Consider the following 21,950-nt stretch of genomic DNA (forward strand, 5'->3'; position numbering starts at 1 on the left):
TGAGTATTCAACTCTGCTTAATTTCCCCCGCCCACTGTCAGATATTCGGGGGTCTCTAGCACTGTAGAGTGGGAACCCCTTCCCCTCCCTCACCCCCACCCACAGGGTAAATAGGAAGTGGTTAGAACACCATGTCAAGGAAAAATTAAATTGTCTGAATAGCAGCAAGGAGTTGTCTTTATGATATTTTCTGTTCCCTGCTATCTATTATGCATAATTAATTTTAAGTAGGAAGGATGGAAGAGGAGAAGAAAAAAGATACTTTTTTTATGGTAGGAAAAAGGAAAGCTCAAGCATTTCTCTTAGGTGACCATAGCTAGTGTTTTATATTTTATTTAATGTAAAGGAATGGATTTTGAAAAAATAGCTTCCAGACAATTTCCTCTGTGTTATTGAAATAAGGGAGCTAGCTTAACACAATAAATACTCATTTTCTCCCACATCACAATGGTGTACAGCTCAACTTGGCGATTCAACATGGCTCAGTGATGTAATCTCTTTCCATCTCGCATTTTCAGGTATCTGAAGAAAGAGAGAATGATGAAAAGTCATATCCACCCTTAAGTGACTTTCATCAGAAGTTATGAATCACCTTTGCTCACATTCATTTAGGAAAAGTCAGTCACAAGCCCTAAATTCTTAAGTTCAAGGAAATGTATATCCTTGCCTGAGAAAATGAAGTAATTTGGTGAACCTTAGCCTTGTCTAGCATGATATCCAAATTAGTGCAGGGAAAAAATAAATTACAGTAAATTTAATTTATTAACTTTAATCAATTAAACAATTCAAAATATGAATAAAATTAAATAGAAAAAGTGAGACAAAGGTAAAACAAATATATTTTAGAAACAAATGATAATAAATGTTGGCTTATATTGAAAGATAGATGTTATTAGATCAGATTAAGAAATGAATTCCAGACATTCATAAAAAACACTGATTTCTAATGTTTGGATACAGAGAGTTAGAAATAAAAAGGCAATGATATAGTAAAAAGTACTAATAAAAACATTTGATTGTATCAGGCAAAATAGAGATTAAGACCCAAAGTACTGTTACAGATATGGAGAGACATTTCATAAATACAAATATTTAATTCATGAAGAAGGTATGCTTCTTCTAATTATGAAGGTAGCTAACAAAATGACTTCAAACTACATTGAGCAAAATTGCTAAGATCACAAGGAGAAATTAGCAATTATGTCATATTTTATGATTTCAATTGTTAATAAGCATGCATAAGAAGGCAATAAAGCTAAACATGCATGATTTGGAAAAAAAAATGAAAAATTCTGATCTGATAGGTACATACACATACACATAGAACTCTGCAGTCAATAATTAGAGAATAGATATTATGGGATATTTACATAAAACTTATCATATCTTATACCATAAATCTCAAACTACATAAGAAATTACTATTTTGAAGAAATTCTTTGGTTCTAACTAAATAAGTAGTAATTTAAAAATTGGACAAAAAACTTATATACCTAAAAATTAGAAAGAAAAACTGCTTTTAAGTAACTCATAAGTCTAAGGAAACTTAATGGAAGTATTTAAAAAATATGTTTATCATTGTATAATAGTGATCATATACATATCGCAACTTGCAGAATGCCACAAAAAGGATTCTTTGAGGGAAAAAAGGATAAATCCAAAGACAGAGGGCTTCCCTGGTGGCTCAGAGGTTAGAGGCGTCTGCCTGCAATGCGGGAGACCTGAGTTTGATCCCTGGGTCGGGAAGATCCCCTGGAGAAGGAAATGGCAACCCACTCCAGTATTCTTGCCTGGAGAATCGCATGGACGGAGGAGCCTGGTGGGCTACAGTCCACGGGGTCGCAAAAAGTCGGACACGACTGAGCGACTTCACTTTCACTTTCACAAAGACTATAGAAAGAAGTAAATAGTGAGTCATAAGCAGAAATGACTGAAATGGAATGAGTATACCAAAGATCAAAGCCAAAAATTAGTCCAGTTAAGAGATTAGAAATGGATAATCCTACCTGGAATTTGATTAAGAAAAAAGCAGGTAGACACAAATATTAGACATGATGAAGGAGACAGACCAAGATGGCAACCTGGATGGCTTCTGAACTCCTCTCCTCCCAGTGATAGGCTGAATGTGCAAACTGCACGTGGAGAAATCCCCCCGAGAGAAATCCAGAACCCAGCTGAGTGACTCCGACATCTCAGATTAATAAGAAAATACCCAGATCAAACCTGGCAGGAAAGGCTGAGATACACTCTTGCCATTAACGCCGCCCCTGGTACAGTGCCAAACAATTGGGAGGGCAACTCCAGCTTCCAGTTCAGGTTTTAGGCTGAACATCGAATGTCCCAACTTTTAAGGTTCCCACCGAAAGGAAAAGCCCCTCAAATGTTTACCTTGAAAAGCCAGTGGGGTGCTTATAGGAACTACAAGCTTTCTCATATTGGAGGTACTAGTTCCACAGCAGAATGTAGACATTTGTGGGCAATGCCTCCATGTCAGACAGTGGCTCATGAAATGATTCAAAGATTACTCTTCTTGGAAACATTGAGACATCCAGAGCTTTCTTTGAATTCAGACTTCACTCTCTGCATATTTGACTAAAAGCCTCACATGAGAACCATTTCATTTATTATCACTAGGCACTAGACGAACCAGCCAAGACGGACAGCATTTCCAAGGACAAGACCTTAGACCCACCTCTGGAGGTAATGGCTTCAGATCCACCCCTGCTTTTGAAATACAATCCTGAAACTCTTTGCTAACCCAGTACCTGGTTTCAATTCTTCCAGTTGTGTTCCCCTGCACAGCTCAGGCAGCAAACTGAAGAGCTCTGTGCTACCATTGATAAGGTCTTACAGGATTCCTTGTCTATGGTAATGCCTTAGACTAGACCATGCAATTCAAACCTTTGCTTCGCTTCACTTCATTTCCCCCTGCTTGACTAGGCTGGATGCATCCTAAGCTTGTCCTTTTTTTTTTTTTTCCTAGCATTCTTCTGATTCTCCTTCAAGTTCCCTACAGACTTTGTTGGGTTCTGACACAATCAAAGTATGTATATATATTTAATATAATTTACTCAATCATAAGAGTTACTAGGTTAATGATTTTTTAAAAATAAAGGTCAAGGCCCAATAGTGATTTGGGGAATTAGTGGACAGCAACCAGCATTGTATTTTTTTTTTTTTTTGTGTGTGTGTTTTTTGTTTGTTTGTTGTTAGCAAACAGCATTTTAAAAATAGGATAGTAAGAGAGTCCCCTGGTGGTGCAGTGGATAAGAATTGCCTGCCAGTGCAGGGGACACAGATTTGATCCCTGATGTGGGAAGAGTGCACATGCTGTGGGACAACTAAGCCCCCTGCGCTACAACCACTGAATTCATGCTCTGTGGCTCACAAGCCACAGCTGACGAGTTGGCGTGCTGCAACTACTGAAGGGTGTATGTTCTAGGGCTCACAAGCCACAACTGCTGAGACTGTGTGCCTAGAGCCTGCGTTTTGCAACAAAAGAAGCCTCCACAATGAGAAGACCAAGCACCACAACTAGACAGTAGCTCCCGCTAGCTGCAGCTAGAGAAAGCCCACATGCAGCAATGAAGACCTCAAACAGCCAAAAAAATAAATTAGAAATACATTTTTAAAAGATAATGTGCTGATGATTATTTTAAAAATATAACAGTAAGAATATAAACCATCCATCAGACTCTATTATTCCAACCAGTGGGTAGATATTGTTGATATTGCTTTCAATTTGTTTACATGTAGAGATATAGGCTTGTGTGTATAGGCTGCAGTAAAATCTGTTTCTACCTCTAGGTTACATTCAAAACAGTTTGGAAGCCAAAATATGAGGCCATGTTGTCATATGTTGACATTTCAAATAAGGAATTGCATGTAGAGTTTGTGGCTTATTCTAATCAGAAACCATAGCTTCAGTCCTTATGTAATTCACAACCCTTAGACTTTGAAGAAATGGAAAATGAGGTAAGATCTCTCATTAGTCTAATGACTAATGAGGTAAGAGTTTTCATTAGTCTAAGAGCTTTCAGTTCAGTTCAGTTGCTCAGTCATGTCTGACTCTTTGCAACCCCATAGACTGCAGCACGTCAGGCCTCCCTGTCCTTCACCAATCCCCACAGCTTGCTCAAACTCATGTCCATCAAGTTGGTAATGCCATCCAACCATCTCATCCTCTGTCATTCCCTTCTCCTCCTGCATTCAATCTTTCCCACCTTCAGGGTCTTTTCCAGTGAGTCGGTTCTTTATATCAGGTGGCCGAAGTATTGGAGCTTCAGCTTCAGAATCAGTCCTTCCAATGAATATTCAGGACTGATTTCCTTTAGGATGGACTGGTTGGATCTCCTTGCATCCAAGGGATACTCAAGAGTCTTCTCCAACACCACAGTTCAAAAGCAATAATTCTTCAACACTCAGCCTTCTTTATGGTCCAGCTCTCACATCCGTACATGGCTACTGGAAAAACCGTAGCTTTCACTAGATGGACCTTTGTCAGCAAAGTAATGTGTCTGCTTTTAAATACACTGTCTAGGTTGGCCATAACTTTTCTTCCAAGGAGCAAGTGTCTCTATTTCTGGAATTCTTTTCTTTTGGTTGACTAAATTTATTTCCTTGTTCTTTGACTCAGAGAGACTGAATCCTGGATATTTTATATTATTTGAGGACTCTCTTGCCTGGAAAATCCCATGGATGGAGGAGCCTGGTGGGCTGCAGTCCATGGGGTCACTGAGAGTTGGACATGACTCAGTGACTTCACTTTCACTTTTCACTTTCATGCATTGGAGAAGGAAATGGCAACCCACTCCAGTGTTCTTGCTTGGAGAATCCCAGGGACGGTGGAGCCTGGTGGGCTGCCGTCTATGGGGTCGCACAGAGTCGGACACGACTGACGTGACTTAGCAGCAGCAGCAGCAAAGCATTAATTGTTATTATTAAATATTTACATATTTCCTTCTTATCATATAGCTATTTTCATTCATTGGGATAAGATATTACATTTCTCCAAATTATTTTTTTGAATACTTTGTATAGATCCACTTATCCTAATTTTAAAATGATCGTGTGTTTTTTTTTTACTGTTAATTGTTAGTTTTTTAGGCCAGTCTTATTTTGTCTCTTGGAATTAGTATAAATGCTTTTTTGCCTATTCTTTTTCAAAATTGGAATTATATATATATAAAGTAGATAGCATTTATTTTAAATTTTTAAATTAGAGTATAGTTGACTAACAATGTCATGTTTAAAGTAGATTTTAAATGTATAGAATTGCCTGATTAAAAGTATTCCCAACTTCCAATTGGAACATTATAGACAAATATCCTTTAATAATGACATTGAAGCCAGGTAATTAATCATTGTCAGTATGAAGAATTATATTTTCATAGAGAGGACCTGCAAATAGTTACACCTTCTCTATTTGTAATCTATTTTGTTGTATATTCTTTATGTCTTTTAATCTAAAGATGGGAAGTTTTGATTTGCCAGAGTTACGGAATAAATTTTAGGTATTTTTTTTTCTTTTCATTTGTTAAACATATAAAAATACCCCATATTACATTAAATGTAACAGGGATAGGATTTAAGAAATAATGTGAGTAATCATCTATATTATTTATTTATTTAACAAATATTTAATGCTTATAAGTTAAAACTATATTATTCCAGGCCATTAAATTTAAGGCAAGTATTTTATTTAGCAAATATTTGTTAGTGACGGGCTTGGCATTGTGAGGCACCATGGTGATAAGGGTGAGTGAGGCATAGTAGCTTGACAAGGGTATTTAGTTGTTTTCTTAATTGAAGTATAGTTGATTTACAATGTTGTGTTAGTTTTTCAGGTTATAGCACAGTGGTTTAGTTAATATATATATATATATTTTTATATAAATATATATATTTATGTGTAATATGCACAGATATTCTTTTTCAGATTCTTTTTCCTTATAGTTTGTTATAAAATATTGAGTATAGTAGTATTATATTGGTATTATACAGTAGAACCTTATTTTTTATCTATTTGATACATGTTAATAGGAGTGTGTGTATGTTAATTCTAATCTCCTAATGTACCCCTCCCCACCCACTTTCCCCATTAGTACCCACAACTTTGTTTTCTGTCTGTGGATCTGTTTCTGTTTTGTAAATAAATTCATTTGTATCTTTTTTTTAATATGTCACTTATAAATGATATCGTATGGTATTTGTCTTTGCCTTGCTTCATTTAGTATTGTAATTGCTAGGTCCATCTGTGTTGTTGCAAATGGCATTATTTCATTATCTTTTATGGCTGAGTAATATATTATTGTATATACGTACCATATCTTCTTTATCCATTCCTCTGTCAATGGACATTTAGGTGCTTTCATGTCTTGACTGTTGAAAATAGTGCTGCAATGAACATTGGGTGTATGTATTTTTTCAAACTAGACTTTCCTCTGGATATATGCTCAGGAGTGGCTTGCAGGATCATATGGTAGCTCTATTGTTGGTTTTTTAAGGAATCTCTGTAATGTTCTCCATAGTGGATGCACAACTTTACACTCCTACCAACAGTGCAAGAGGGTCCATTTTCTCCACTTTGAGGGGTGTACTTTGGATATAGCAGTCTGAAAGTAGGATTCAAACTGAGACCAAGATGGAGAGAAGCCAGTCATGTAAAGATCAGGGATAATAAATTTCAGGAAGAGGAGTAAGTATTTGCAGATGTCCTGACAGGAAAGAGCTCAGTGTGTGTGTGACGAAGGCCAGTGAGGCTGCAGTATGGTAAGCCCAGGGTGAACAGTGGGAAATGAGCTGAGAAGACAGGGGCGGGGCTGGTGAGGACACTTACATGCCATGGCATGCCATTTGAGTTGCATGGGAAAATGTGACAGTATCAAAATATGGGGGGAAAAATAGGAAACCACTGAGAAAGATCCTGATGGCTGCTGTAAGGAGGCTACCGAGGCTAGGAGGAGCAGTGATGGTGGTCTCGATGGAGTGGGTGCAGAGGAGTTGCAGAGAAGAACTAGGTGTGAAAGAGATCTTGCAAGCTTGCTTGGGTTTGGATGTGTGTAGAGAAGCAGAGGCAGAGAAGGCGATGGCACCCCACTCCGGTACTCTTGCCTGAAAAATCCCATGGATGGAGGAGCCTGGTAGGCTGCAGTCCATGGGGTCGCTGAGGGTCCGACACGACTGAGCTACTTCACTTTCACTTTTCACTTTCATGCATTGGAGAAGGAAATGGCAACCCACTCCAGTGTTCTTGCCTGGAGAATCCCAGGGACGGCGGAGCCTGTCGGGCTGCCGTCTAAGGGGTCGCACAGAGTTGGACACAACTGAAGTGACTTAGCAGCAGCAGCAGAGCTGCTGGAAGAGCTCCTGGTCTCTACATCAAAGGTAGGCAAGGAGATATAATGTGGAAGATGAAGAGGCTATGTTTGTTTGGACAGGATAAATTCAAGGTATGTGTCAAGCAGGCCTTAAGCCTGTGTATCTGGCAATGGTAGGAGGGCTGGGGAGGGTGACTAATATTTGGATGTTGTGGGCACCCTGTATGAAGATCCCAGGAAGGAAACATGGTGGGTCCAATCAAGGAGAATGGAAGTCCACTCTGAGAGCAAAGTCAGGGCAGCATGGCAGCATGGAAGCTACAAGAGCACAGCATTCAAGAGAATGTGAACGTGGTGACAGCTGCCAAGAAGGAAGAATAAATAAGGCTTTAGTAGGGTTTATTAGATTTGACTCTGATTTTGAAACTATACTGTTGCTTATGTGTTGTTCTTTCTTACCTTTGCTATTTTTCTAGCCTTTATTAGCATATACAGACCTTTTGAACTTAGTAGTGAAAGTCACTCAGTCGTGTCCGACTCTTGCGACCCCATGGACTGTAGCCCACAAGGTTCCTCTGTCCATGGGATTCTCCAGGCAAGAATACTGGAGTGGGTTGCCATTTCCTTCTCCAGGGGATCTTCCCGATCCAGGAATCGAACACATGTCTTCTGCATTGCAGGCAGATTCTTTACCAACTGAGCCTTTTGAACTTAAGGCTATTTTGTTTTTTTAATTTATTAAAAATTTTTTTCAGTCAGTTCAGTCACTCAGTCGTGTCCGGCTCTTTGTGACCCCATGGACTGCAGCACGCCAGGGCTCCCTGTCCATCACCAACTCCCTCAGTTTACTCAAACTCATGTCCATTGAATCGGTGATGCCATCCAACCATCTGATCCTATGTCATCCCCTTCTCTCACCTTCAATCTTTCCCAGCATCAGAGTCTTTTCCAATGAGTCAGCTCTTCGCATCAGGTGGTCAAAGTATTGGAGTTTCACCTTCAGCATCAGTCCTTCCAATGAACATTCAGGACTGATTTCCTTTAGGATGGACTGGTTGGATCTCTTTGCAGTCCAAGGGGCTCTCAAGAGTCTTCTCCAACACCAGAGTTCAAAAGCATCAATTCTTCTGTGCTCAGCTTTCTTTATAGTCCAACTCTCACATCCATACATGACTACTGGAAAAATCATAGCCTTGACTAGACAGATCTTTGTTGGCCTTTTATATGCTCTCTAGGTTGGTCATAACTTTTCTTCCAAGGAATAAGCATCTTTTTATTTCATGGTTGCAGTCACCACCTGCAGTGATTTTGGAGCCCCAAAAATAAAGTCAGCCACTGTTTCCACTGTTTCTCCATCTATTTGCCTTGAAGTGATGGGACTGGATGCCATGATCTTTGTTTTCTGGATGTTGAGCTTTAAGCCAACTTTTCACTCTCCTCTTTCACTTTCATCAAGAGGCTCTTTAGTTCTTATTCACTTTCTGCCACAAGGGTGGTGTCATCTGCATATCTGAGGTTATTGATATTTCTCCCAGCAATCTTGATTGCAACTTGTGCTTCATCCAGCCCAGCGTTTCTCATGATGTACTCTGCATATCAGTTAAATAAGCAGGGTGACAATATACAGCCTTGACATACTCCTTTTCCTATTTGGAACCAGTCTGTTGTTCCATGTCCAGTTCTAACTGTTACTTCCTGACCTGCATGCAAGTTTCTCAAGAGGCAGGTCAGGTGGTCTGGTATTCCCATCTCTTTCAGAATTTTCCACAGTTCATTGTGATCCACACAGTCAAAGCCTTTGGCATAGTCAAAAACATCCGTTTTTCTGGAACTCTCTTGCTTTTTCGATGATGCAGTGAATGCTGGCAATGTAATCTCTGGTTCCTCTGCCTTTTCTAAAACCAGCTTGAATATCTGGATGTTCACAGTTCACATATTGTTGAAGCCTGGCTTGGAGAATTTTGAGCATTGCTTTACTAGGGTGTGAGATGAGTGCAATTGTGTGTTAGTTTGAGCATTCTTTGGCATTGCCTTTCTTAGGGATTGTAATGAAAACTGACCTTTTCAAGTCCCATGGCCGCTGCTGAGTTTTCCATATTTGCTGACATATTGAGTGCAGCAGTTTCACAGCATCATCTTTTAGGATTTGAAATAGCTCAGGTGAAATTCTAGCACCTCCACTAGCTTTGTTCATAGTGATGCTTTCTAAGGCCCACTTGACTTCACATTCCAGGATGTCTGGCTCTAGGTGAGTGATCATACCATCGTGATTATCTGGGTCATGAAGATCTTTTTTTTAAATATAGTTCTTCTATGTATTCTAACCACCTTTTCTTAATATCTTTTGCTTCTGTTAGGTCCACACCATTTCTGTCCTTTATCGAGCCCATCTTTGCATGAAATGTTCCCTTTGTATCTCTAATTTTCTTGAAGAGATCTCTAGTCTTTCCCATTCTATTATTTTCTTCTATTTCTTTGCACTGATCACTGAGGAAGGTTTCCTTATCTCTCCTTGCTATTCTCTGGAACTCTGCATTCAAATGGGTATATCTTTCCTTTTTTCCTTTGCTTTTTGACTTCTCTTCTTTTCTCAGCTATTTGTAAGGCCTCCTCAGACAGCTACTTTGCTTTTTTGCATTTTTTTTTTCCTTAGGAATGATCTTGCTCTCTGACTCCTGTACAATGTCACGAACCATGAAACATCATGTTTCATCAGGCACTCTATCTATCAGATCTAGTCCCTTAAATCTATTTCTGACTTCCATTGTGTAATTGTTAGGGATTTGGTTTAGGTCATACCTGAATGGTCTAGTGGTTTTCCCTACTTTTGACACTCATAAAAATCATATTTATTTTTTCTGGAACCATCCGGGAAAGAAAGAAAACAACCAGAGAAGAAAATTTTAAACCAAACCTACTTTTTCTTTTTTTAATTTAATTTTGTGTACACCTTCTTTTATTTTTTAAGTCCCTTCTTTTTATTTTCTAAATTAAATTTAATTAATTAATTTTTTAGAGTATTGTTGCTTTACAATGATGTGTTAGTTCCTGCTGTGTGATAAGGTGAATGTTCAACGTGTATAAATATATCCATTCTTTGAATTTTCTTCGCATTTAGGACACCACATGGAAGGCTGTTCTTTTTAGTCTTGTATGAAAGCAGAGACCTGATAAGCACAATGTATATGTAGTTTTTCCTCCATGTTTTCCTAAATATATACTTTGTTAGTTTTTTAATTTTAATATTTTCTATTACTTTTTATCTTTTGTAGGCTCTTATTTTCTTCAAGACAACATTTTTCTGAATATCACTTTTATATTTAATCTGGAATTCTGTTGATCTGGGACCTTAAGCCATTAACAATTATTGTAATTCTTCTTATATTAGGATGAGTTCCTGCTATCTTAATGTATATTTTCTACTTAAAATGTTTTCTTTTGGATATTTTGACATTTATTGGTTTGCAAATGAAGAAAATTTCCATTTGCATTTTTGTTACTGTTCATAATTACATGTAAATTATTAAAAACAAAATTGTGTTGACTTTCCTATCAATTTTCAGACTTACAAATGCATTTTTGCAAAATTAAATACCACAGCATTTTCCACTTCCAGTTATAATCAAGAGCTCACACACAGTTTGTTAGTATCTTTTGGACCTCTATATTTGAATTTTAATGGTGATATTTTTCTTGATTTATTCTTTATTTAGATACTTAATCTTTATTTAGATCCTTATTTCTGAAAGATTCATAGATTTTTCCTAAATTTCTTTTTCTTTTTTTTTAACTTCTGCTGAAAAGTGTATTCAGTAAGTGTTTTTGTATTGATTCTATTGCCTGTATTCCTGTGATTAGCATTATTTTACCCTTTCTTTTAAATTATAGCTTTGCTAGATATAAAATTATAGGTCCCCTTTTCTCAACAGATTTTTGGCCTAGATTCTTTCTTGTCAATGACATAACTTGTGAAATATTTTGTCTACATGATATTTACTCCGCCACTATGGAGTGATCATTCACAGAGCAGCACTGTAATCTTTTAGAATTTTGTCTTTGTGATGTTACTGATTTTTCCTATTATGTGGCTAAGTGTGTGTGTGTGTTTGTGTTTTCTTTTATGTATCTGAGTTGATCCTCTCTTTAGCCTTTCATCTGAAGTTTTCAGTCTTGTCTTCCCCTTACATTTAGGATATTTTTAATCATAATTTTTTAAAATGTTTCTTTCTTTCCAGGGCTCTCACTATGTGATTTTGTCACTTTTGTTTCTATATTCCATGTCTTAATCTTTACATATTTTTTTTTCTATTTATCATTTCCTAATTCTTCCAAGAAGATTCCTTAGTCTGATATTCCAGTTCAAGAATTTGTTCAGTATCTATTCTATTCTTCAGTCTTTATGTTCATTTCTTTATTGCAGCTTATATAATTCTGTTTTAAAAGTCAGGTTCATTGAGGTATAATTACCCATTGTAAAATTTACCCATTTAATGTACAATTCTATGAGTTTTGACAAAGCATATGGTTATTTAACCACCACCACATCCAAGATGCAAAACTTCCATCAAATGAAACACTTTCCACGTGCTGCTTTGTCCCTGCAACCCAGGTTCACTTGCATGTGAAAAGTGAAAGTGAAAGTCGCTCAGTAGTGTCCGACTCCTTACAATCCCATGGACTGTATATTATCTGGGACAGAATACCGGAGTGGGTAGCCTTTCCCTTCTCCAGGGGATATTCCCAACTCAGGGATGGAACCCAGGTCTCCCTCATTGCAGGTGGATTCTTTACCAGCTGAGCCAGAAGGGAAGCCCATATATCCATAGCTAATTCTTTATTTTTATTGTAACATATTTGATGTACAAATTTATTTCATAATTTATAATGAAATTAGTTAGCTTGATTGAAAAAGTTCCTCTAGCCATGTTTTGCATCTCAAGTGCAAATTTAGAGGAAATATATAATATGATCCATTTATGTTTTTATTGTTAGTTTTTGTGAGTTTGTCACCAGGAGAGGAAGAAGCAAGATAAATTAAGATATTGAAATGACTGAGAATATGAAGCATATGTAATGGAGCCGGGAAGCTCATTAATTTTGGAGTCTCAGTGAGGCTGAAGAAATGTCGTGTTGGGATATTTGAGAAATGAAGGTGGTAGATGGGAAGTAGAGTTCTAAAAGACAGACGTGAGAAATGAAATTTCAGAAGTTTTCCATTTTATTTGTGAAGGTGACATCTAGGAACAGTCCTGGGAGCTGATGATTGAAACGGAGCAGATGAGGATGTTTTTGGAGTTGAACAGCTCAAAGAATTGAGGGATAGAGACTTCTGTGTGAACTCTAAAATTGCGTGAGGAACTGTTATGATCCATGAGTGAGTGTCATCAATAAATAAGATATAATTTCTTCAAAACTGATTGATAACAACAATGAAGAGAATAATAAAGTGAAAGTAAAGCTTAGTAAAATAAATTTCAAAAAACAGGAGGTTTTGTATAGAAAGGATGGAGTACTGGTTAGAAAGTCTTAATAGGAAAAGAAAGGTGAACACATATCCTAGAAGTTGAATTTTTTAATATTTTTTTGATTACTTCAGTAGCATAATTGTTTTTATTTTCATACAGATGCCTACAACTCTTCCAAGAGCAGCTGGTCGAGAAACCAAATATGTAAGTCGCTTTATAATTATACATACTGCTGTTGTAATGGGTGCCTGGACATGCTTTGGAGCGAACTCAATTTTACAATCATTTGAACTGAATTAGTTGAATTTTTCATAAATGAAAGAGATAGGATGGTGTGATTGGCCCAGAGGTGGAAAAATCAGTTATTTCAGGTAAGTGTATTGACTGAATTCCTTCTTAAGTGAGGTCTTACTTATCTGATTAGTTTGGCTGAATCAAACAGAACTCCAATACCTGCCTTCTGTCTTTCTCATTATCAATGCTTAGATGGCATTTTCATTTTTGTAATGATTTATCATGCTTATTATGATAGAGTCCACTCATATACTTGAAATATTAAGATTTGTCTATTTCCAATGGGATTGCCAGTTTAGTTGATTTTGACTAGTTTGCTGCTTTCTTGCATTTAAATTTTTAACAAAGAAATCAGTCCCACTTTTGAGCAAAAATGTATTAATAATGAGCATGTAGGTGCTAGATGCACACACGTAGCTTCACCCCATTTCTACTTTCCATTCACCAACTAACCCACCATGCAGTCAAATTCTGCATCTGACCAAACGTATTCTGGTGTAAATAAGACTGTTTCCTAAGAAGTGTTTAATATTTAGTTTAAAGCAAGCCAGCAAACTATCCCTTTTAGTTTATAGGTTCGAGTTATCGTCATCATCATTCAGAGTCAATTAGTGAATATAAATTTTGTGACCAATCTTCTTTCAGTGTATACATTTCTGCCTTCATTTGAACCTTCCCAAAGCAGATAATGAATTGAGTGAAGTTACTGAGCTTCATCACACTCAGGAAGTGATGTTTAGGGCATATGGATAGGAACACTGCTTAGAACATTATTCAGAAGTTTCACTGTTATTTTCTGTTATTCCTGGAAGTTATTAGAAGCAAATATTTTAAAAAGTGGAGGCATCTGGTGGCTATTTTTTTGTTGGTTTTGTTCAGTGGCCCAGTCGTGTCCGGCTCTTTGCAGACCCCATGGACTGCAGCATGCCAGGCCTCCTTGTCCCTCACCATCTCCTGAAGTTTGCCCAAATTCACGTCCAGTGTTGCTGCTTGCTCCAGAATCCTGGAAAGTCATTTAACCTGTCTGTGCCTTAGATTTTTTTAATCTATAAAATGGACTTCTCCAATGGCTCAGCAGGTAGAGAATCTGCCTGCAATGCAGGAGACACAGGAGACTCGGGTTCAGTCCCTGGGTTGGCAAGATCCCCTGGAGAAGGAAATGGTGACCCACTCCAGTATTATTGCCTGGAAAACTCCATGGAAGAGGAGCCTGGTGGGCTACAGTCCATGGGGTCACAAAGAGGCAGAAACAACTGAATGACTAACACTCTCAAAATTGGCATACTAACGGTTGATGTAAAATTTACAATGGTTCATGTATGAAAAGTCCTTAATATAGTCCTGACACAGATACGACTCAATAAATGATTGTTCTTCCCTTTCTTCCTTTTTTCCCCTTTGTCTATGTCTCTCCACTTCTCTTCCTCCTCTTTATCTTGGGAAGACTGGATGAACCATGATTTAGCTAGTTCTTTGATTCTTTAGTTGAATGTAAGAGAAGAAAGTCCTTAGAGATGTCTCTATACTTTTTGTGTCTAAGACATTCTACAAAAGCCAGATCCAAGAAAAAAATAGCTAGAATATTCTTTATTCTCTCCTTTCTTTCTCATCTACTCTTAGTTTGCACCCAAGTCTGATTTAGGCTCATTTGAAATAAGGATGTCTTCTTCCATCCCTCCAGGGGATGGGTAATTTGATAGCGATGGCAATAATCCTACAGGGGCTGCTTCAGTCTTCATAGTTAGAGGCTATTTCAAATTATTCTTCTGTCAGTTATCTGACTTAATTAAAGGAGGTTAACATTTGCCCCAAACTTTGTGACAGCATTTGAATCATTCAAAGTTAATTGAAGTTAACTGAATCATCAAGTAGATTTAATATAGACTCAAACAAATATCAATTCTTACTCAGATAAGATTCTTGACTTTGATTAAATTTGGTTTCTTAGAGAAGATTTGTTTTTTACTTTCTCCTACAAAATGACATTTGAATTGTTTGTGACACCTCAAATATGTCCATGTCTTTTGGAAGACTAGATGGATAATTTTACAGTGGGATGCAAAAACTAGTTTCTGGTGCCATCTTAGGGAAGTCACACTTGTAAATATTTGGCTTTACTTATTCCATTTACTTCCACTTATTCCACTTATTTCCACTAGACCATTCAGGTATGACCTAAATCAAATCCTTTATGATTATACAGTGGAAGTGAGAAATAGAGGGATGAGATCTGATAGATAGAGTGCCTGATGAACTATGGACTGAGGTTCGTGACATTGTACAGGAGACAGGGATCAAGACCATCCCCATGGAAAAGAAATGCAAAAAAGCAAAATGGCTGTCTGAGGAGGCCTTACAAATAGCTGTGAAAAGAAGAGAGGTGAAAAGCAAAGGAGAAAAGAAAAATATAAACATCTGAATGCAGAGTTCCAAAGAGGAGCAAGAAGAGATAAGAAAGCCTTCTTCAATGATCAATGCAAAAAAATAGAGGAAAACAACAGAATGGGAAAGACTAGAGATCTCTTCAAGAAAATTAGAGATACCAAGGGAACATTTCGTGGAAAGATGGGCTCGATAAAGGACAGAAATGGTATGGACCTAACAGAAGCAGAAGATATTAAGAAGAGGTGGCAAGAATACACAGAAGAACTGTACAAAAAAGATCTTCACGACCAAGATAATCACGATGGTGTGATCACTCACCTAGAGCCAGACATCCTGGAATGTGAAGTCAAGTGGGCCTTGGAAAGCATCACTATGAACAAAGCTAGTGGAGGTGATGGAATTCCAGTTGAGCTATTTCAAATCCTGAAAGATGATGCTGTGAAAATGCTGCACTCAATATGCCAGCAAATTTGGAAACTCAGCAGTGGCCACAGGACTGGAAAAGATCAGTTTCCATTCCAATCCTAAAGAAAGGCAATGCCAAAGAATGCTTAAACTACCACAGAATTGCACTCATCTCACACACTAGTAAAGTAATGCTCAAAATTCTCCAAGCCAGGCTTCAGCAATACATGAACCGTGAACTTCCTGATGTTCAAGCTGGTTTTAGAAAAGGCAGAGGAACCAGAGATCAGATTGCCAACATCTACTGGATCATGGAAAAAGCAAGAGAGTTCCAGAAAAACATCTATTTCTGCTTTATTGACTATGCCAAAGCCTTTGACTGTGTGGATCACAATAAACTGTGGAAAATTCTGAAAGAGATGGGAATACCAGACCACCTGACCTGCCTCTTGAGAAACCTGTAGGCGAGTCAGGAAGCCACAGTTAGAACTGGACATGGAACAAGAGACTGGTTCCAAACAGGAAAAGGAGTACATCAAGGCTGTATATTGTCCCTGCTTATTTAACTTCTATGCAGAGTACATAATGAGAAATGCTGGGCTGGAAGAAGCACAAGCTAAATCAAGATTGGCGGAAGAAATATCAATAACCTCAGATATGCAGATGACACCACCCTTACGGCAGAAAGTGAAGAGGAACTCAAAAGCCTCTTGATGAAAGTGAAAGTGGAGAGTGAAAAAGTTGGCTTAAAGCTCAACATTTGGTCCCATCACTTCATGGGAAATAGATGGGGAAACAGTGTCAGACTTTATTTTTTGGGGCTCCCAAATCACTGCAGATGGTGACTGCAGCCAGGAAATTAAAAGACGCTTACTCTTTTCTTCTTACTTTTGGAAGAAAAGTTATGACCAACCTAGACAGCATATTGAAAAGCAGAGACATTACTTTGCCAACAAAGGTCTGTCTCGTCAACGCTATGGTTTTTCCAGTGGTCATGTATGGATGTGAGAGTTGGACTGTGAAGAAAGCTGAGCGCCGAAGAATTGATGCTTTTAAAAAACAATAAATTTATTTATTTTAATTGGAGGCTAATTACTTTACAATATTGTATTGGTTTTGCCATATATCAACATGAATCTACCGTGGGTGTACACGTGTTCCCAATCCTGAACCCCCCTCCCACCTCCCTGCCTGTACCATCCCTCTGGGTCATCCCAGTGCACCAGCCCCAAGCATCCAGTATCATGCATCGAACCTGGACTGGTGATTCGTTTCTTATATGATATTATACAGGTTTCAGTGCCATTCTCCCAAATCATCCCATCCTCTCCCTTTCCCAGAGTCCAAAAGACTGTTCTATACATCTGAGTCTCTTTTGCTGTCTCGCATACAGGGTTATCATTACCATCTTTTAAAATTCCATATATATCATTAGAATACTGTATTGGACTGTGGTGTTGGAGAATACTCTTGAGAGTCCCTTGGACTGCAAAGAGATCCAACCAGTCCATTCTGAACGAGATCAGCCCTGGGATTTCTTTGGAAAGAATGATGCTAAAGCTGAAACTCCAGTACTTTGGCCACCTCATGCGAAGAGTTGCCTCATTGGAAAAGACTGTGATGCTGGGAGGGATTGGGGGCAGGAGGAGAAGAGGATGACAGAGGATGAGATGGCTGGATGGCCTCACTGCCTCAATGGACGTGAGTCTGAGTGAACTCCAGGACTTGGTGATCGACAGGGAGGCCTGGCGTGCTGAGATTCATGGGGTCGCAAAGAGTCAGACACGACTGAGCGACTGAACTGAACTGAACTGATTCCATTTACTAAATGATTCTGACATTTCTTTTCAGGAGAAAAATGAAATTTTGGAACAGAAGTCTTCCTTAGTTATAAGCCTTAATCTTATGTGAACAATTGATCTTAAATACTATATACCCTGATTTTAAAAAAGAATGACATCGGAATATTTTCTTTTTAAAAACTTATTACATTGAAAAAAATGGAATTTTATATTGATGTATAGTTGATTTACAATGTTGTGTTAGTTTTAGGTGTACAGGAGAGTGATTTAGCTCTACATAGATCTGTTCTTTTCCAGTTTCTTTTCCCAAATCAGTTAATACAGAGTACTGAGTAGAGTTTCCTGTGCTTTATTTTAGGTCCTTGTTGATTATCTATTCTACATATTCTACGATATATATAATAACATAGTAATTAGGAGGTTAATCGCAACCTCCTAATTTATCGCTCCCCACTGATTCTGTAATATTTTCTTCTAGAAATTCTAATATTTGTATTAACAGAGCTATAAGTGCATCATATTAAGTGTGACTTGAATAGTTTCCACTTAATTAATCTTTATATTTTTCTCCCTTCTTCTCCCATGGAAACTCAAAAGCAAGTCTGAGAATCCTACAGGTTGTAACATTTCAATATGCTACCATCCGTCTTCAGAACTTTGAGGAAAGCAGTCATCTTCACAGTATACATCTGCTAGGACTACGTGTGTTACTGCCTTTCTCAGATTTTATTCCAAAGCAGGGATCATGCAGTTTACCAACCTCTGCACCTCAGAGGAAAAAAGGGAAGACTTGAATTAGAACCAAGAAAAAAAAGTTTTGTTACTGTGGGGTAACCTTTGCTGGTTAGCGCTGTGGGGTATCCTCAGCTGGTTAGCATACTTCACTCAAAACCCTACTTTGGAGGGGTCGGGGGGGTGTGCTTTCAAAAAGTATCCTATATAATCTATGAACTATGATGAGTAGAAAGTACAGTCGGTTTCTAGCCCTGTTATTCAATTTTCCCCTTTTTTCCTCACTGATTTGACAAATATCTGAGCGTCTGCCATGCCCTAGCACTTCTGCAGAGTCACTGCGTGTGAGGAATGAACAGAACAGCAGTGTCCCCTTCTAAAGCACAGGATGGGGAAGACAGTAAACAATCAAAATAGGAAAGAGCAAGATACTTGCTCACAGAAATTGGAGGAGAGCGAGACAGAGAACTGGAGCTGAGAACTGATGTTAAAACAAACGTACAAAGATGCTAATTCTCAATGTAGTATGTTGATTGGATTTCCGATTTTCCTGGGATGATGAGAGTGGTTTAATTAAATAATGAGAAATTACACGACTGATTCCTTTTTATGGGGCCTTTGACGAAAGGCTGGCTTTCCTTCATCAAAAAAAGAAAAAAGATAGAAAATCCTTGTAAAACAATTCAGGTCCTTTTCTTAATCTTGATTGCACACGTTGTTACATTCCACATAGTCTGCTTTTTAGGATGAGCCAGATGTAGTAAAGTGCCATACTCAAGTCAAGGTTTTTCTTCAATTCATATATACTTGAATTGCAGTTTACTTCAAAGTAATTTAATTCCGGTTGTCTTACCCCACTCCAGTGCTCTTGCCTGGAAAACCCCATGGACAGAGGAGCCTGGGGGGCTGCAGTCCACGGGGTCGCTAAGAGTCTGACACGACTGAGCGACTTCCCTTTCACTTTTCACTTTCATGCATTGGCGAAGGAAATGGCAACCCACTCCAGTGTTTTTGCCTGGAGAATCCCAGGGACGGGGGAGCCTGGTGGGCTGCCGTCTATGGGGCCACACAGAGTCGGACACGACTTAACTGACTTAGCAGTATCAGTAAGTGCAATAGAAATTAAAAGAGGCTAACAAACACACTGAATGGTGCTAATTATCACAGGTCACTTGTGGTATTAATTATATTATCATTCATATTTTACTTTATTGTTTTTAACAGATGCCAAATTCAATAATCATAATAACTAATGTTTTGAGCTCTTACAGATGAGTTTTAACTATCTCATCTAACATTATGCCAGTCCTATGATGTGGGTATGAGTATTTCAAATTTCTATTTTATGGAGGAGGAAACAGTCACAGAGGAGGCAAAATCCAACCTAGGTCTTCCTCTTGTTAAAGCCTCTGTCGTTAATATTTGTTTGCTCCAACAGAAGCTGAAAATAATTTGTCTTCCTTAAATATTTTATACATTAGTATTCATTTTCTGGGTCTGAATTATTTCTTCATCACCCCAAACCTTCAGTCTTAAACTTGAAATGAGTAATTTTGTATCTGGTGACAACATCTGAGATGAGAGTGTTTAGAATATTTCTAATGTTTTAAATAATTTTCTTATATGTAAATTAACTCATAATTTATCAGTTAACCTATCAGTGATTGTTTTCCATGGCACTCATTTTTAAAGAGTTTCTTTCCCCCTAAGGAATGAATTTTCTAATTAAGTTTCTGTTTGATTCTGTTTTCATACTAACATCTTTGGAGGGGAATGTCATTTTTCTTTCCTTTACATTATACTTGTCTTTGTAACTATTTATTATTTTTCATTAGCTACTGCCAGTATAATTTCATTTCACTCATGTAATTCAAAACCACAGTATACTTTCTTAATAAAAGCAACTTCAGAAAATAGGGCAAGTATTTGGACTTATTACTAATTTATCCAAAAAACCCTCACTTGGAGTCACATTTTATTGACAACAACTCATTTAATAAACTCACTACATTTCAGAAATTACTTTTAAGTGCCAGAGAAAGAACAAAGACAGGCTTATTGACTATAATATAGCATAGAGGTAAAAATCTCATTTTAATGAGCTGGAGGGACAGAAAAATATCATTACAATGGAAGTATATTGCTTTCAAAATATCATCATACATTAAAAATGTGTCAAACTTTATTAAGAATATTTCCTTCTCTATATACAGATATTCAAATAAAGGTCATCTTCTCCAATTTAGCCAGCACAGACAGTCCCCTTGTTGCTATGGCTGGAAACGTTGCTATGCTGGAGTGTTTCAGGGCCGACATGCCCTAATGCAGCCACAGATCTTAGGGTAAGAGGTGAGAAATCCAATCCACTTACATCCAGACATGGATCCGCATCTGCTTCTGTAGGATGTGACCAGCTATTTGATGAGTTATGAACAGTTTCAGCAAGAAATTCCACTCTGCTGATCACTCTTCTTTCTTTTTTTTATGGTTCAGAAATATTTCCAAGATATGTTTGTGTGAGAGAGGCTAAGGAAGAAATGGAAGATCATTATATCAGTTGTGCTAAATGAGGAGGAAGAGAATTGGCTTAATGAGACATCTCTTATGCCTTGGTCCTTATCATCATTTTACATGTCATCAAACACGAAGGTGCCATATTTCACCCACATTCCCCTTGGTTTGATCTTTAATGTAAGCTGTGACTGTCACTGGTCCCCATGGTTATTTATTCTGCCTACCAATTATGTTCATAGCAACATGGAATCATCATTCCCTGACTTACTGAGTCAAACTTTTAAATACTTCCAACTCAACTTTCTATACTTAGAACATTTGGGATATATTACTAACTGCTACAGTGACTTTTAGTGAGATATTCATACAGGGTAAGGTCTACAGATAGAAAAAGGAATAAGAAGCAAGAAAGATATGATGTCTCACGGATATATCTCTATGGTCTTGGTACCTCCTATGCTTACCATTGGATTAATATTTTTTAAATTGAAGGAGAGTTGATTTACAATGTTGTGTGTTAATTTCTGCTGTGGAGCTTCCCAAGTGGCACACTGGTAAAGAATCTGCCTGCCAATTCAAGAGATGAGGGTTCACTCTCTGGGTTGGGAAGATCCCCTGGAGAAGGAAATGGCCACCCACTCTGATATTTTTGCCTGGGAAATTCCATGGACAGCGGAGCCTAGTAGGTACAATCCATCGGCTGGCAAAGAATCAGACATGATTGAGCAGACATGCACACATGTTAATTTTGCCGTACAGAGAAGTGACTCAGTTATACAAATATATTCTTTTTCATATTATTTTCCATGTTGGTTTATCACAGAATATTAAATAAAATTCCCTGCACCATACAGTAACACCTTGCATCTCCCAATCCTCTCCTCCCCACCCTTCTTCCCCCTTCAGTTCAGTTCAGTTGCTTAGTCGTGTCCGACTCTTTGCGACCCCATGAATCGCAGCACGCCAGGCCTCCCTGTCCATCACTAACTCCCAGAGTTCACTCAAACTTATGTCCATCGAGTCGGTGATGCCAT

The 21,950-nt window shown here is 37.9% G+C and overlaps 1 protein-coding gene across 7 annotated transcripts in view; it reads left to right on the forward strand.

Annotated features, from left to right (window-relative positions):
• LOC120869874 (muscular LMNA interacting protein) overlaps positions 1 to 21,950 on the forward strand; it is a 305,414-nt gene that overhangs the window by 203,701 nt on the left and 79,763 nt on the right. For all 7 annotated transcript variants that reach the window (XM_040249174.1, XM_040249175.1, XM_040249176.1 and 4 more), the window contains exons 6-9: positions 2,635 to 2,700; positions 2,785 to 2,868; positions 2,984 to 3,043; positions 12,944 to 12,988. In XM_040249174.1, coding sequence (XP_040105108.1) covers positions 2,635 to 2,700; positions 2,785 to 2,868; positions 2,984 to 3,043; positions 12,944 to 12,988 — 255 coding nt within the window. The remainder of the gene's footprint in view (positions 1 to 2,634; positions 2,701 to 2,784; positions 2,869 to 2,983; positions 3,044 to 12,943; positions 12,989 to 21,950) is intronic.

This window comes from Oryx dammah, unplaced genomic scaffold (genome assembly GCF_014754425.2).
Source record: "Oryx dammah isolate SB20612 unplaced genomic scaffold, SCBI_Odam_1.1 HiC_scaffold_11, whole genome shotgun sequence".
In the NCBI taxonomy this organism is placed as follows: domain Eukaryota; kingdom Metazoa; phylum Chordata; class Mammalia; order Artiodactyla; family Bovidae; genus Oryx; species Oryx dammah.